The sequence below is a fragment of the Mesoplodon mirus genome, assembly GCF_964341445.2.
Source record: "Mesoplodon mirus genome assembly, chromosome: 3".
Classification (NCBI taxonomy): domain Eukaryota; kingdom Metazoa; phylum Chordata; class Mammalia; order Artiodactyla; family Ziphiidae; genus Mesoplodon; species Mesoplodon mirus.
In genome coordinates this window covers 94,952,876-94,968,771 of record NC_138978.1, presented here as the reverse complement: position 1 = coordinate 94,968,771, position 15,896 = coordinate 94,952,876, and the positions used below count along the sequence as shown (strand labels likewise).

The window sequence follows — 15,896 nt, the reverse complement described above, 5'->3', positions numbered from 1 at the left end:
AAAAAAGAGCTGTGGATATCAAAAAATTCTTTGAAAAATAACTTTAATTGAAAACTCAAAGAAGAAAAATTAAATTCTTACAGGTCCTTGGTGATAATTGAAACCTTTAGCAAGACTGTAGTTGTCATTGTCTAAGGCATTGTCATAAGTTCCACAGTAAACCATATCACTGCAAAATAATTGAAATTTAGGTTAAAAAAAGATCAGGCATTACACAAAAAGCATTAGAAAAATTTCCTAATAGCAAAGGTAAGAACTAATCAAATTATTTTGTTTTCCAATCTCTAGACTAAAGCTCATCATCCATTTAACCTTAAATTAGTATATACTGAGTTCAGAATGTGTTAGGGAATGATTAAGAAACACTTACTGCCTAATACAAAAAATATAAAATATTCAGATATCTTGCCTTCAAGGAGGCACTAAATATTGGTTGAATTTAATTATTTCACTAGGCCTCTAATATACTTGTAACAATTAAAATATACACAGAATAATGTGAATTAGTAAACATTAAAGATAAGGTTTTATTAATTATTATATATTGGAAAGGTTGTTTTTTAAACTTCTCCATGAAGTTATTTTAAAATTAAGTAAACTTGGTACATTATTAGACTATAAATAGCAACTAAATGCACACAATTTATACATACTTACAAATTAAAGTTACAAACACTGCAACATTTAATAGAAGACAGTTATCTACACTCTGTTCAATTAAATTATTACTTTTCTTTTCTTTTAGTGAGATAGATAGAACTTGCAACGAGTAAGCTTTTACTGTGGGTTTTAGTTTTGACCAGTGGTTCTTAACACCTCTGAAAATATTGAGAATACTTTAGAATGCAGATAAGTACACACATAAAATTTTGCATTTCAAGACAAATGAGTACACAATAAGTCAGGAAAAATCTACAAAGGTAAGGGTACTACAAAAATGAGGATCTCTCATACATGAAAGAGAAAGCAAATTGATGATGGGTATCAAGCTTTAAAGCAAAAAAGTAGAAGAAAAACAGAAAGGTCATTAGAAACTCAAAAAAAATTGAAAAAGAGAAGAAATACAAAATGAGATAAACACATAATCATAAAAACAAAATTAGTTATTGGTTTCAATAAAAATAGTGGTGTAATTACTTAGAGAGGATGGAAAGGGTTTGTGGCAAGGTAAGGACAGAGTTAAATCCTCATCTGTCATTGCAAGCAGTAAGCAAATAATGTCTAATATTTAAAAGAATCAAGAAACAGCTGCAAACACATACCATTTAGAAATATGGAAGGAACTACTACGAGTAACAATTTAGAAAATCATGGTTGTCTCTGAGGAGACAATACATCTATATTTCCAATGTTCATGATAATCATGCATGACTTTTACAGTCAGAAAAAATAGGCATTAGAAAATATTCATGACATATTAGTTTATAAAATTAAAATTCTTTTACTGATTATTGAATATAGGATAAGCCAAAGGCATTTTGAACACTGATGTTTAATGAAGATACAAACCGTATTTTTAAAAATTCAGTTTGAATGCAATTTTAGAGATCTTATTGATAAGCAAAAAAATTATGGCTTGATGCAATAAAATATTCACAACATTCTTAATACTTATACTCTAACTTACTCTGGATCCAAAGTTTTCATGCCAATATGAACATAATTATACATTAAATATAATATGAACAACATTCTTAATACTTGTAACTTACTCTGGATCCAAAGTTTTCATGCCAAGAGGACCAAGCAATTTTTTTCCTGCAATCTCCAAAGCTTTCCATGCTTTTTCTGTAGTAAAGAGCTCAGGGGCCTAATGAGTGTTAAAAACAAATATACAAACTTTTTAAGATCACAGAAGAATTAGTGTCCACCCACTTTGGAAAATAGACTATAAACTTGGAAAATAACGAAAACTTTAAAAATACAGTGCCAGTCAGAAATCAAGTGCAGATGCCTAATCAGACCTAATCCTATCAGGCCGACTTGGAAGCGATGATCTTGGCCTTAGAGGTTAGGAAAGCTGTTTGAGGTGATTGTTTCCTTGTGTCACTTAAGAAGGTATACTAGCTCCAGAATGAAGCTGTCACAGCTACAGTGAAGGCAGAACACAACCCATATAATTCATTCTTTAGAAGATTTACAATAGCTTCCTTTAAGTTCATCTGGAACTCATTTTTTGCTTTTAGGGTCATAATATAATACAGAGGATTTGCACTCCAATAGCATGAGTAAATTTACTTGTGATGTAGAGAAGGCGAGAAAGCATTGGTGACTAAGAATCTGCATTAATTTTAAATGTTAAATGAAATCAAATGCACACTGAATCAAAGCTACCATTATGTACCTTAGTATTTTTTATTCTACTATAATTAATAATACTACATTTAATACCCTTTTTGACAAAGTGGCAACATCTAGGCGGACACAGAAGAACACATACCTTCTCTATTTTACTGTATTTTTAGACTAGGTATAGAGAAAATAAGGAGAGTCTAGAATTCTTGGCTAGACAGAACTAATTAGTGCAATACAACAAAGAAAACGGAATGTGAATTGAAGCTACCCATATTAGTTCATTAGTCCAGATGTTTCCAAGTAGTGTGCTGAGGCACTGGTCATGGCACAGGTGTGCTGAAATACAGATGCCCTCTGCTTTCAAGACAGCTGGGTAGGGCCTGGGGCTAACTGAAGCAGCTGGATCTGGCAGCAACCTAATCCATTTGGGCCAGCGTGCTGTACAAATATCATCATTTTCTATGTGTGTTATTGAGAAGAACTTCATTAGTCATCATCCATTATTTTCTATTTTTTGACACCAAATGTTATAGGTTAAGGGTGATATGCATAATGCTTTATTCATTAGAAAAGACCATATAAAACTAGCTGGTAAACAGTGCACTTTTTAGCAATTCAATGAATTTGAAAACAAATGGGGATAAAGAACTAAATAAACCCTATCATAACATTTTTGAAATTTGAAAAGAACAGAACAAATCACTTACCACAACCATTGCTATGGTAAAATTAGGCCTGAGCTGGTAGTCACACCAAGGGCTTGAAGCTCCATAACTATCTTTGTATATGCCACGTTTATGCACCAGATTAGAATGCTTTTCATTGACATCGGAAGGGTCTTCTGACACATAAAATAACTTTTCAAAGTTATCTTGTATTTTTCTGTTCCACTCATCATATGAGACTTTCACAACTTTTCCTGAAACATTACAAAAGACTTGGTAGTTTTAGGCACTCAAAGAAACCCAATAAATAGTAATATTTAGTCAATAAATTATCCACTTTTGAAAACTGTCAGGGCTTTTTGAAGAACACTACCCAGAAATTAAAAATTATCTTTCACTGTATTACCAAAAAAGAATTAGACTCTAACAAATGATCCCAGATCATTTGTCTTTGTTTGGATCACTCTTACATTTGATAAAATTATCTTTATTGAGCACTTGAAAGGAGGCTAGTCTGAATTGAGAGGTGCCAGAAGTATATACTGTATTTATATATATACTGCATTTCAAAGATATAGTACCCCCCAAAAGAAAGTAAAATAGTTCATGAATAATTTCATATTGATTACATGTTGAAATAATATTTGGTATATATTGAGTTAATAAAAAATATAATCATAATTAATTTCACCTGTCTCTTTTAACTTTTTTAAAATGTAGGTACTAGAAAATTTTAAATATGTATGTGACTTAAATTATATTTCTATTGGACAGCACTGCTCTAGAAAAAGAGATGTAAAGATTTCATAACTGTTCACCAAAGCTTGACTTGCTCACAGTCATACTGAGGAAAAAAATAAGTATGATGCTCTTCATATCTCACCTCAAAGTTGCTATAAAAATATGGTTAGTAATCAGGTTTGTTACAGTTTTCATACTAGTAAATTAATGGTTTGTCTTTCCCCTTAATCTTAAGGGTTTTCTAATACTAGTTCATTGAGTCACATGATGATTATGTAGGTTAAGAATATAGACAGTACATTTGGAGTTTCTTTGTAAACAAAACAAACAGCTTACCATGTCTTTTTACTGTAACTTCATGATAAGGAAAAATATTTTTTTGGGATAATTCCAGCAACCAACGAACAGCAGATTTACTCAGGCCCACAATTTCCACAGCAGACCCATCTCTAAAATTAAAAATAAATTTTACTCTGTGACAATGAGTAAATTAAGCACTATCTAAAGGGCATTCAGGGACTTCTCTGGTGGTGCGGTGCAAAGACTCCATGCCCAATGCAAAGGGCCCGGGTTCAATCCCTGGTCAGGGAACTAGATCCCACATGCATGCTGCAATGAATCAGAGTTCGCATACCACAGCTAAGGAGCCCGTGTTCCGCAACTAAGGAGCTGGCGAGCTGCAACTAAGATCTGGTGCAACCAAATAAATAAATAAATAAATAAATAAATATTTTTTTAAGAAAGGGCATTCAAAAAACAGCTTTGAAGAATTATATAACTAACCCATTATAAAAATGACAGTCTATAAAAAAATCCTCACTTTATAGGAATGTGCACTGCATATATAAGAAACTGATTCACTTTGCTATATAGCAGAAACTGACACAGCAGTATAAAGCAACTATACTCCAATAAAAAAAAAGAAATCATTCCTCTTATTACTTTGCCATTGCTTACCATCTTAATGTATTTTTTAAAAATTCTATGAAGTAGAATGGAGATTATGGAGTAAAAGGAGATAGCTGCTGGAAAAAGGCAGAAGTAGGAGTTAGAGGATACTGAGATAGAGTTCCAGTGAAAAAGACAGAAAATATGGGATATTGGATTGAAGAAAGCCAGGGAAGGTGAACATCATAATTTGAAAGCTCATTTTTAAGGAAAATGAAAGGGAAGTATAAGATCTAATAATTCACCAAAATAAACAGGTTTTTAAAAGACTTTGTAAAACATGTAATGACAACTACTATTCAAGAATTTTTTTTGACAATTCTGATTGAAGATAAAATTTGGAATAAGGAAATAGTTTCTCAGACTTGATATTGTAGTAAGAACTTGAAATCATAAAAAGAAATGATGGAATAAAAGGTTTAAAAATTAAGGGGAGGGCCTCCCTGGTGGCGCAGTGGTTGAGAGTCCGCCTGCCGATGCAGGGGATACGGGTTCGTGCCCCGGTCTGGGAGGATCCCATATGCCGCGGAGCGGCTGGGCCCGTGAGCCATGGCCGCTGGGCCTGCGCATCCGGAGCCTGTGCTCCGCAACGGGAGAGGCCACAACAGTGAGAGGCCCGCATACCGCAAAAAGAAAAAAAAAAAAAAAATTAAGGGGAAAATGTTCAGAAAGTGAAAGGATTTCATAAAAGACAGGACAACTGGTTGCTTTCTATATTTACAAAATATAATAATAATGAAATACTTACAAAGAAAACACTTCATGTTATAAAGAAATGTCTTAACCATGAGGAAAATAAGTCATAAAACTTTCCTTTGAGGTGCCTGCAAGTAATCAACCCATGAGAACATCCAGAAGAGAACAGATAGCTTTACTTGATAATTTATATCAAGAGGATTGTGTATGTGTATATTAGGGGAGAGAAAGGAGTGCGTGGAAGGGGAAGTAGGGGGAAGGCAGGAAGATTTTGACTGATTTAACATGAAGATTTCATGGTTAATAGAATAAAAGATTCCACAAGTATGTGGTTTTACAAATGATATAACTATATAAGCACTAAAAATAAACACTACCTTGGAGTGGCTGGGATTCCTTTGTTTCTAGCTCTGTCACTTTCTCCCATTTTATCCATCCATGTACCGCAATTTAAGCGATTTCCTCCATAAACAAATCCTGTTTCTTCATCAACCCCTGCAGTTATATTAAAACCTAAAAAAGAAAAATAAAACATTTATAAAAATATAATAAATTAGGATAACTACTCTAGAGAGCAATCTGGTAATAACTTAAAAGTTGAAGATGTGCATATTCTACCACATAATAATTTCGTTTCTAGACATACACTCTAGAGAAATGCTTACCTATGTGAACATGGAGACACATACAAGAATATACATTGCAACACTGCTTGTATTAGCAAGAAAATAAATAACTGCTGAGAAGAGGAACAGAAAAACCCTAGTCTAGTCATATAATGGAAAACTCTATACCATTTAAGATTAATGAACTAGGATTTACATAAAGCAAAATGGATAAACCAGAATGACTGAGTAAATAAGTTGCAAAAGATATGCATAATAAGATGCCTTTTCTGTAAAAGTTTAAAATATAGATAATACTAACACATATAACCATGTATGTCTATATGGCTATGTCTAATATGATAATATTTGTATAAAATTAGAAAACATAAAATACATAATATATATATTAGACAGTATATACTATGATATACTGAATATATGCTACATAATATATATCATACATAATTTACACATACTCAAACACACATAAACACACAAAATACAAAAACATACATGGAAAAAGTAAATCCTGATTATAGGATGGTTGTTAATTCTAGAGAGTGAGGGAAGAGAAAGTGATAGAGATGAAACTTTAGCTGTATCTGTGGTGTTTTATTTCTTTTCAAAACAAAAGAGTATGATCTGAAGAAAATCTGGCCAATTGTTAATGTCTGTCTAATTTCAGTTCTAGGTTCAAAGCATAATTTACATCGTTATCTGTATGTTGAGATATTTCATAATTAAAATTAAAAATGTAAATAACTCAGAGATGATGAACACAGATGCAAAAATCCTCAACAAATTATTAACAAACCAAATTCAACTTGAAAAAGCATATACCACGATCAAGTGGGATTCATCCCAGGGATGCAAGGATGGTTCAATATTCATAGATTAATCAATGTGGTATCTATACATCGCATTAACAAATTAAAGAATAAAAATCATATGATCATCTCCACAGATGCAGAAAAAGCTTTTGACAGAATTCAACATCCATTTATGATTAAAAACTCTCAGCAAAGTGGGTATAGAGGGAATGTACCTCAACATGATAAAGGCCATATATGAAAAGTCCACAGCTAACATCATACTCAATAGTGAAAAGTTAAAAGCTTTCCTGCTAAATTGAGGAACAAGACAAGGATGCCCACTCTCACTGCTTTTATTCAGCATAGTACTGGAAGTATTGGAAGCCACAGCAATCAGACAAGAAAAAGAAATAAAAGGAATCCAAATTGGAAGGGAATAAGTAAAACTGTCACTGTTTGCAGATGACATAATACTATATACAGAAAATCCTAGACACCACCAAAAGATGACTAGACTTCATCAATGAATTTGGTAAAGTTGCAGGATACAAAATTCACATACAGAAATCTGTTGTGTTTCTGTATACTAATAATGAACTATCCGAAACAGAAATTAAGAAAACAATCTCATTTACAATTGCATCAAAAAGACTAAAACACCTAGGAATACATCTAACCAAGGAGGTAAAAGACCTGTACTTGGAAAACTATAAGACATTGATAAAAGGAATCTAAGATGATACAAACTAATGGAAAATATACAGTGCTCATGGACTGGAAGAAATAAATTGTTAAAATGACCATACTATCAAGGCAAATTACAGATTCAATGCAATCCCTATCAAAATACCAATGACATTTTTCACAGAACTAGTTCTAAAATTTGCATGGAAACATAAAAGACCCCAAAGAGCCAAAACAACTTTAAGAAAGAAGAAAAAGATTCCCTTCAATGGGGGGTCAAGATGGCAGAGTAAGAGGATGTAGAAATCACCCCTCTTCCCAAAACACATCAAAAATATATATACATTTGGAAAAATTCTCATGGAAAACTAACTGGAACCTGGCAGAAGAACTCCTTCACAACCAAGGCTACAAAAATGATTCCCATGTAATCAGGTAGGATGAAAAGAAAGGCATTGGGTTGGAACCTGTGCCCCTGGGAGGGGAATAAGGGAAAAGGGAGATCACATGGGCAGACACTCACCCTGGGAAGTGAGTGGGTAGAGCCACAGACTGGGTGTCCAAGTTCTAGGGTCCTATATGGAGAAGACAAGCTCCCTTGGCTGTTTGGAGAACTCCTGGGACAGACAGAAAGGCTTGAGAAGCCCAGATTCCACTTGTGAGGAGTATGTGGGTGCTGGCTTTCCATAAGACAGGGTGAAGAGAGAGGTCTATCCTAGTGGCTATTGCCTCCTTGTGCTCCCCAATCTGAGCTGAGTAAACACCATGGCCCCACTCACTCCATGCCACAGCTTGGCACTGGATTTATGGCAGCCAGGTCCTGGGAAAAGACTCCATGCAGGGACATAGAAGGCAGTCTGGGGCCCTGGATTGTGGTCCAGGTAGGGTGGCAGTGGCCATTGTTGGCACTTACTCAAACAGTGCCAGAGAAGCAGCCTGGATTTCTGACAGGAGTGAAGCTGCCTCAATTCCCACAACCACAATGCCATGAATCCCAGTGCCAGCTGAGTGACTCCTTCAGCCCTGCCTACTCCATGCCATAACCTTGCACTAGATCTGGGACGACTACAACAGGGGAAAAAATGTGACCTTGGACTGTGTCTGGGTGGATGCCTACACAGGCAGCACACTGGACCTCTGTAAGTGTATGAGCCCCACTTATTATAGCATCCCCCCACCTCTGGGGCAAAGGCCCCAGTGTGGGGAGAAGGAAAAATACACACTTAAGGGGAACAGAGCCAACTGAAGTCTGACCTTCAGGACACCTGCTCCAGAAACCTGGGAGCAGACCCTGACCCTGAAAGGGCAGTGACTGCCACTGAGCAGAGAACAAATCCCACCTCACACCCTGTGTAGGCTCTAGCGCCTACAAGACCAGTCACACCCCATATCAAGGTGATAGTGGCCAGTACACCCTGAGGAAAGGCATGGCTTGTGTCCACATCAAATCCAGCCCTCACACTAAAGATATTTGGCACATGTAGTCCACAAAGGGATGCCCTCACATAAAAACACACTTTCAAGACCATGTTAATAACTGTTTCACCTAAATTCATAGAGACAGAGAAAATTAAGCAAAATGAAATGGTAAAAAACTCCCAACTGAAAGGGCAAGAGAAAGCCCCTGAAAAAATAAATAATGAAACAGAGATAATCAGCCTACCAGTGAGTTCAAAGAGTTAGTAATGGAAATGCTAACTGAATTAAGAAAGAGAATTGATCTAAGCATGGGATCATTTTAACAAGGAACTATAAGGAAGACCCAATAAAGAAGAGATAATTCAATTTCTGAGATAGAAAACACTTAAGAAGCAATGAATAACAGACTAAATGACACAGAAGAATGCATACATGATCTGGAAGATAGAATAATGGAAATCATCCAATTAGAACAGCAGACAAAAAGACAAATGGAAAAAAAAAGCAACATATGAGATCTATGGGCTAATATAAAATGTGTCAATATAGGGGTTCCAGAAGGAGAAGAGAGAAGGGGATCAAAAATGTATTTGAAGAAATTATGGCTGAAAACTTCCCAAACCCAAAGAAGGAAACAGATATTCAGGTACAGGAACACAGAGGGTCCCAAACAAGAGGAACCCAAACAGGCTCACACTAAGACATATCATAATTAAAATGGCAAAAGTTAGAGATAAAGAGAATTCTAAGGCAGCAAGAGAAAAACAGAGAGTCATATACAAGGGAACTCCTATAAGATTATCAGCTGATTTCTCTGCAGAAACTTTGCAGGCCAGAAGGGAGTGGCATGATATATTTACAGTCCTGAAAGGGAAAAACCTACAACCTAGGTTACTTTGTCGAAAATTAATAAAACTTTAGTCAGGCTCATCAAGAAAAAATAGAGAGGGTCCAAACAAACAAAATAAGAAATGAAAGAGGAGAAATAATAAATGATATCACAGAGATACAAAAATTCATAAGAGAATACTATGAATAGTTATATGCCAACAAACTGGATAGCCTAGAGGAAATGGACAAATTTCTAGAAATATACAGCCTGCCAAGACTGAGACAAGAAGAAACAGACAATTTGAACAGGCTGATTGCTAGAAGTGAGATTGAATCTGTAATTTAAAAACCCCCAGCCAACAAAATTCCAGGAGTGGAAAGCTTCACAGGGGAATCCTACCAAACATATAAATAAGACCTTATACCTATCCTTCTGAATCTATTCCAAAAAATTGAAAGGAGGGAACAATCCCAAATTCATTCTCCTAGACCACTGTCACCCTGATACCAAAACCAGACAAAAACACTACAAAAAAGAAAATTACAGGCCACTATCTCTGATGAATATAGATGCAAAAATTCTCAACAAAATATTAGCCAACTGAATCCAATAATACATAAAAAGGATCATATACCATGATCAAGCTGGATTCATTCCAGGGTCACAAGGACAGTTCAACATAGGCAAATCAATCAATGTGTTACACCACGTTAACAAAAGGAAAGAAAAAAATCACATGATCATCTAAATAGTTGCAGAGGGCTTCCCCGGTGGAGCAGTGGTTAGGAATCCACCTGCCAATGCAGGGAACACGGGTTCGAGCCCTGATCCAGGAAGATGCCACATGCCGTGGAGCAACTAAGCCTGTGCGCCACAACTACTGAGCCTGTGCTCTAGAGCCCGCAAGCCACAACTACTCAGCCTGCATGCCACAACTACTGAAGCCTCGTGCCTAGAGCCCGTGCTCCGCAACAAGAGAAGCCACTATAATGAGAAGCCCGCGCACTGCAACAAAGAGTAGCCCTGGCTCACCGCAACTAGAGAAAGCCCTTGCACAGCCACAAAGACCCAAATGCAGCCAAAAATAAATAAATAAAAAGAAATAAATAGGTGCAGAAAAAGCATTTGACCAAATTCAACATTCATTCATGATAAAAACTCTCATAAAAATAGGTACAGAGGGAACATATCTCAACATAATAAAGGCCACTTACTACAAACCCACAGCCAACAAAATACTCAATGGTGAAAAGCTGAAAGCTTTCCCGCTAAATTCAGGAATAAGACAAGGATGCTCACTCTTGCCACTTCTATTTAACACTGTATTGGAAGTCCTAGCCACAGCAATCAGACAAGAAAAAGAAATAAAAGGTATCCAGATTGGGAGGGAAGAGGTAAAATTGTCTCTATTTGCAGATGACATGATATTCTATATAGAGAACCCTAAAGTCTCCATCCCAAAACTATTAGAACTAATAAATGAATTCAGCAAGGTTGTAAGATACAAGATCAATAAATAGAAATCTGTTGCACTTCTATACACTAATAATGAAATATCAGAAAGAGAAAGTAAAAAAACAAAACAAAACAAACAAAACAAAAACCTACGGATAAACTAAACCAAGGAGGTTAAAGACCTATACTCTGAAACCTATAAAACATTGGTGATGGAAACTGAGGATGATTCCAAGAAATGGAAAGATATCCTGTGCTATTAGAATACAAGAATTAATATTATTAAAATGGCCATACCACCCAAAGCAATCTACGGATTTAAATCCCTATCAAAATACCTATGACATTTTTTTCACAGAACTAGAACAAATAATCCTAAAATTTATACGGAACCACAAAAAACCCTGACTTGCCAAAATAATCCTGAGGAAAAAGAACAAAGCTGGAGGTATAACCCTCCCAGACCTCAGACTATACTACAAAGCTACAGTAATCATAACAGCATAGTATTGGCATAAAAACAGACACATAGATCAATGGAACAGAATAGAGAGCCCAGAAGTAAACCTATGCAGCTATGGTCAATTAATCTATGACAAAGGAGGCAAGAATACACAAAGGAGAACAGACAGCCTCTTCAAATAAGTCGTGCTGGGAAAACTGGACAGACACATGTAAAACAATGAGATAAGAACATTCCTTCATACCATGTACAAAAATGGACTCAAAATGATTTAAAGACCTAAATGTAAGACCTGAAGCCATAAAACTAAAAAAGAACATAGGCAGAACACTCTTTAACATAAATCACAGCAATATTTTCTTGGATCTGTTTCCTAAGGCAAAAGAAATAAATGCAAAAATAAACAAATGGGACCTAATTAAACTTAAAAGCTTTTTCACATCGAAGGAAATCATCAACAAAACAAAAAGACAACTTACAGAATGGGAGAAAATACTTGCAAATGATGCAAGCAATAAGCGGTTAATATCCAAAATATTTGAACAGCTCATATAACTCAGTATATTAAAAAAAACCCCAATAATAGAATAAAAAATAGGCAGAAGAACTGAATAGACATTTTTCCAAAGATGGCTAATAGGCATATGAAAAGATGCTCAACACTGCTATTATTAGAGAAATGAAAATAAAACCACAATGAGGTATCTCCTTATATCTGTCAGAATGGCTATCATCAAAAAGGCTACAAATAACAAATGTTGGAGAGGATGTGGATAAAAGGGTACCCTTGTACAATGTTGGTGGGAATGTAAGTTGGTGCAGTCACTGTGATATTTTTAATATCTAAGTTAGGTCATATCACTCCTGCTCAAAACTGTTCACTGGCTCACTTCAGTATGGAGGTTCCTTAAAAAACTAAGAATAGAACTACCATATGATCCAGTAACCCCACTCTTGGACATATATCCAGAAAAGATGAAAACTCTAATTCAAAAAGATACATGCACCTCAGTGCTCACAGCAGCACTATTCACAATAGCCAAGACATGGAAACAACCTAAATGTCCATCAACAGATGAATGAATAAAGAAGATGTGGTATATATATATATATATATATATATATATACATACATACATACATACATACATACATACATACATACAGTGATTTACTTTAACATGAATTTGTTTGAGTACTGGTGAGATTGAATGCTTCCCCCTATGTCTATTAATGGATGGTTGATGTATGTCCTTGGGCAAGCTACTTTTACCTCCTCCTATTTCCTCTATTATGAGCTAGGAATAGAGGTACTAGCTTCTGGAAAATGTTTGTCAAGTGATACACAAAGGCAAAGAGCTTTTTAATTTATTTGATATTAAATAATTGGATAGTCAATGTTTAGTGAGTAAATCTCAGAGATTCAGCTACAAAGTCATAAGAACACACACAAAAAGGTACACAAGTCAAAATGACTATGAATGAATAGGTTGTTTCAAATGCATAAAGTGGGTAGAAGATTTACTTTTGCACTTTCTGATGAGTTGGCAAAGTATTCCAGGCTATTGGCTCCCTCCCCACAATCAACCCTGGAGAAACTACAGAAGTATATGTGAGGTATTGATGTGAAGAAGTCACATAATGTTTGGGAGAAACTAATAAAAACATGTGAGGATTTCCCTGGTGGTGCAGTGGTTAAGAATCCGTGTGCTAGTGCAGGGGACACGGGTTTGAGCCCTGCTCCAGGAAGATCCCACATACCGCGGGGCAATGAAGCCTGTGCACCACAACTACTGAGCCTGTGCTCTAGAGCCCGCGAGACACAACCTACTGAGCCTGCATGCCACAACTACTGAAGCCCACGTGCCTAGAGCCTGTGCTCCGCAACAAGAGAAGCCACTGCAATGAGAAGCCCGTGCACCACAAAGAAGAGTAGCTCCCACTCACTGCAACTAGAGAAAGCCCGTGTGCAGCAACAAAGACCCAACACAGCCAAAAATAAATAAATAAAATAAATAAATTTATTTTAAAAACCAACCCCCCCGAAAAACAAACAAAAGAACCAAAACAAACAAAAAACACGTGAGACCTGACCAGCCACTTTGGACTTTTATTCCACCTCGGCTCGTAAGGCTGCTGTGTTACAACTTAAGGAGATTGCTTCTTTTCAGTGCTTACAGAGTAGCTAATAATTAAGGGAATATGAGCTTATTGGGAAAAGATAAACATTAGATACCAGAGGAGTCTAACGACTATATAAAAGAGAGAAGTTGAGTAACATATTTCACATGAAGCAGAATTACTGGAACAGATGGACCAATAATATACAATAAGCAAAATAAATAACCTCAAAGACATAGGTAAGATATTATTAACATGAAGCAGGAAAAAAAGACATTAAAAAGACTAAGTGGAGATGTTAGGTCTGAAATTTTTAATAGTTGAAATAAAGAAAACAATAAAGTGATAATAAGGGACTAAATAGTAGATAGACACAGCTAAGAATGAATTAGTGAGATGGAAGACAAGATTGAAAAATTCTCCAGAGGTAGCAGGAATGGTTAAAGGGAGAAAATAGAAAAAAAGAGCTAAAAGTTATGGGGATAGAATTAAATCAAAAGATGTCCTGACAAAAGTATCCCCAGAAAGTGGAAAGAGAAGGAAGAAAATACTTGAAGAAATAAAATGATAATTATCCTAGAATCAAGAAAGATCTCAGGTTAAAAGCACTCATAGAGTACCAAATGAAACAGATAAGGAAAGTTAGAGTAAAATCCTGAATTCAGACAAAGAGATGGTTCTAAAATCTTCAAGAAAGAAAGAGTAGATCACTTCTAATGGAGCAAGGTATAGGTCCATATACCTTTCAATAGCAATATTGGAAACAAGAAGTCAACAGAATAATATTTTCTAAAGCATTGAAGAAAAAAAGCATTTATGTCTAATCTGTCATTTAAATATGAAAGCATAATAAAAATACTGCCAGCCATACAAGGCCTCAGAGAGCTTGACATGTAAGTTCCAACTTTAAAAACTTTCATATAGCAGCACTAAAGATACTCATATAGCAACAATAAAATGACTACAGCAAGGCACTGTAGTAGTAGGCACTGTTCTGAGAGGTTTTCATATATTAACATAAATAAATAAGCTCATCTGATTAACTCAAATAAGGAAAGAAATAAATCTTAGAGGATACTAGTAAGAGAGATGGAATGAAAAGATGATCAAATTACACATAAAAGTTTATTGTTGCCTAAGAAAAAGCAATAACCAAAGAAAACAAAAAGAAGTACAGTCATAACAATTCAAACTGAAATTCCACCTAGATAATATCAAATAGGGATTCAGGGAGAGGGGCATACACTAAATTACTTATTCTGTTAGGGGTCAATAGGGATTTTAATAAGTTAAAGAAATGAACATAGACATGGTAAATTAATACAGATATAGGTCTTGAAAACAAGACTCATAAGAACAAAAATAGAATGAATTAAAGTGGGACAAATTGTTTCTTTTAAAAAAATTTTGTAAAAGGCAAACTCACATAGTTAATAGAAGTTAATGTGAGAGATTATCTTTGAGACATGAAGGTGGGGTAGGATTTCTGAAATGAAATATGGTGAAGGACACCATAGATAAATTGGGAAAAGGTTTGTGCAATTCTAAAACTAATGATGGACAAACATCTAGAATAAACAAAAAACTCCTGATAATCAACATGAAAAATACAGGAATGCCAAAAGAAAGATGAGTAAAGGCATAGAACATGAATAAATAATTTATAGAAAAGGAAACTTTCCAAAGAGGCCAATAAAAATATGAGCAAATACTCAAATTCAATAACAGGAGAATTGTAAGTTAAAACAACTACATATGGCTTTACACCCATATTTGGCATTAGAGGATAATGCCAAATGTTGGTAGGCATATGGACACTTAAGAAGCTACTTTGATTGTTAATGGGAATAGAGACTGGTGCAGTAATTCTGGAAAGGAATGTGGTAGTGTTTAAACAAAGGGCATAAGAGTATAGTATATGTAGCTCTGATATACCAATGTAAGTGAAATAAGCCAGACATAAAAGGACAAAATTACATACTTCCATTTATATGAGGTACCTAGAATAATCAAATTCATAGAGACATAAAGTAGATTAGTAGCTACTAGGGGCTAGCAAGGAAGAGAATGAGGAATTATTGCTAACTGGGTATAGTTTCAGTTTGGGATGATGAAAAAGTTCTGGAGATGGATAGTGATGATGGTTGAAAAACAGTG

The 15,896-nt window shown here is 35.2% G+C and overlaps 1 protein-coding gene across 1 annotated transcript in view; it reads right to left on the bottom strand.

Moving 5' to 3' along the window:
• The window catches only part of AGL (amylo-alpha-1,6-glucosidase and 4-alpha-glucanotransferase), an 80,755-nt gene that overhangs the window by 11,239 nt on the left and 53,620 nt on the right, over positions 1-15,896 (bottom strand). Inside the window, exons 28-32 of the mRNA XM_082614084.1 lie at positions 5,723-5,858; positions 4,038-4,150; positions 3,003-3,214; positions 1,713-1,810; positions 82-169 (exon numbers count right to left, since the gene is read on the bottom strand). Coding sequence (XP_082470210.1) covers positions 82-169; positions 1,713-1,810; positions 3,003-3,214; positions 4,038-4,150; positions 5,723-5,858 — 647 coding nt within the window. The remainder of the gene's footprint in view (positions 1-81; positions 170-1,712; positions 1,811-3,002; positions 3,215-4,037; positions 4,151-5,722; positions 5,859-15,896) is intronic.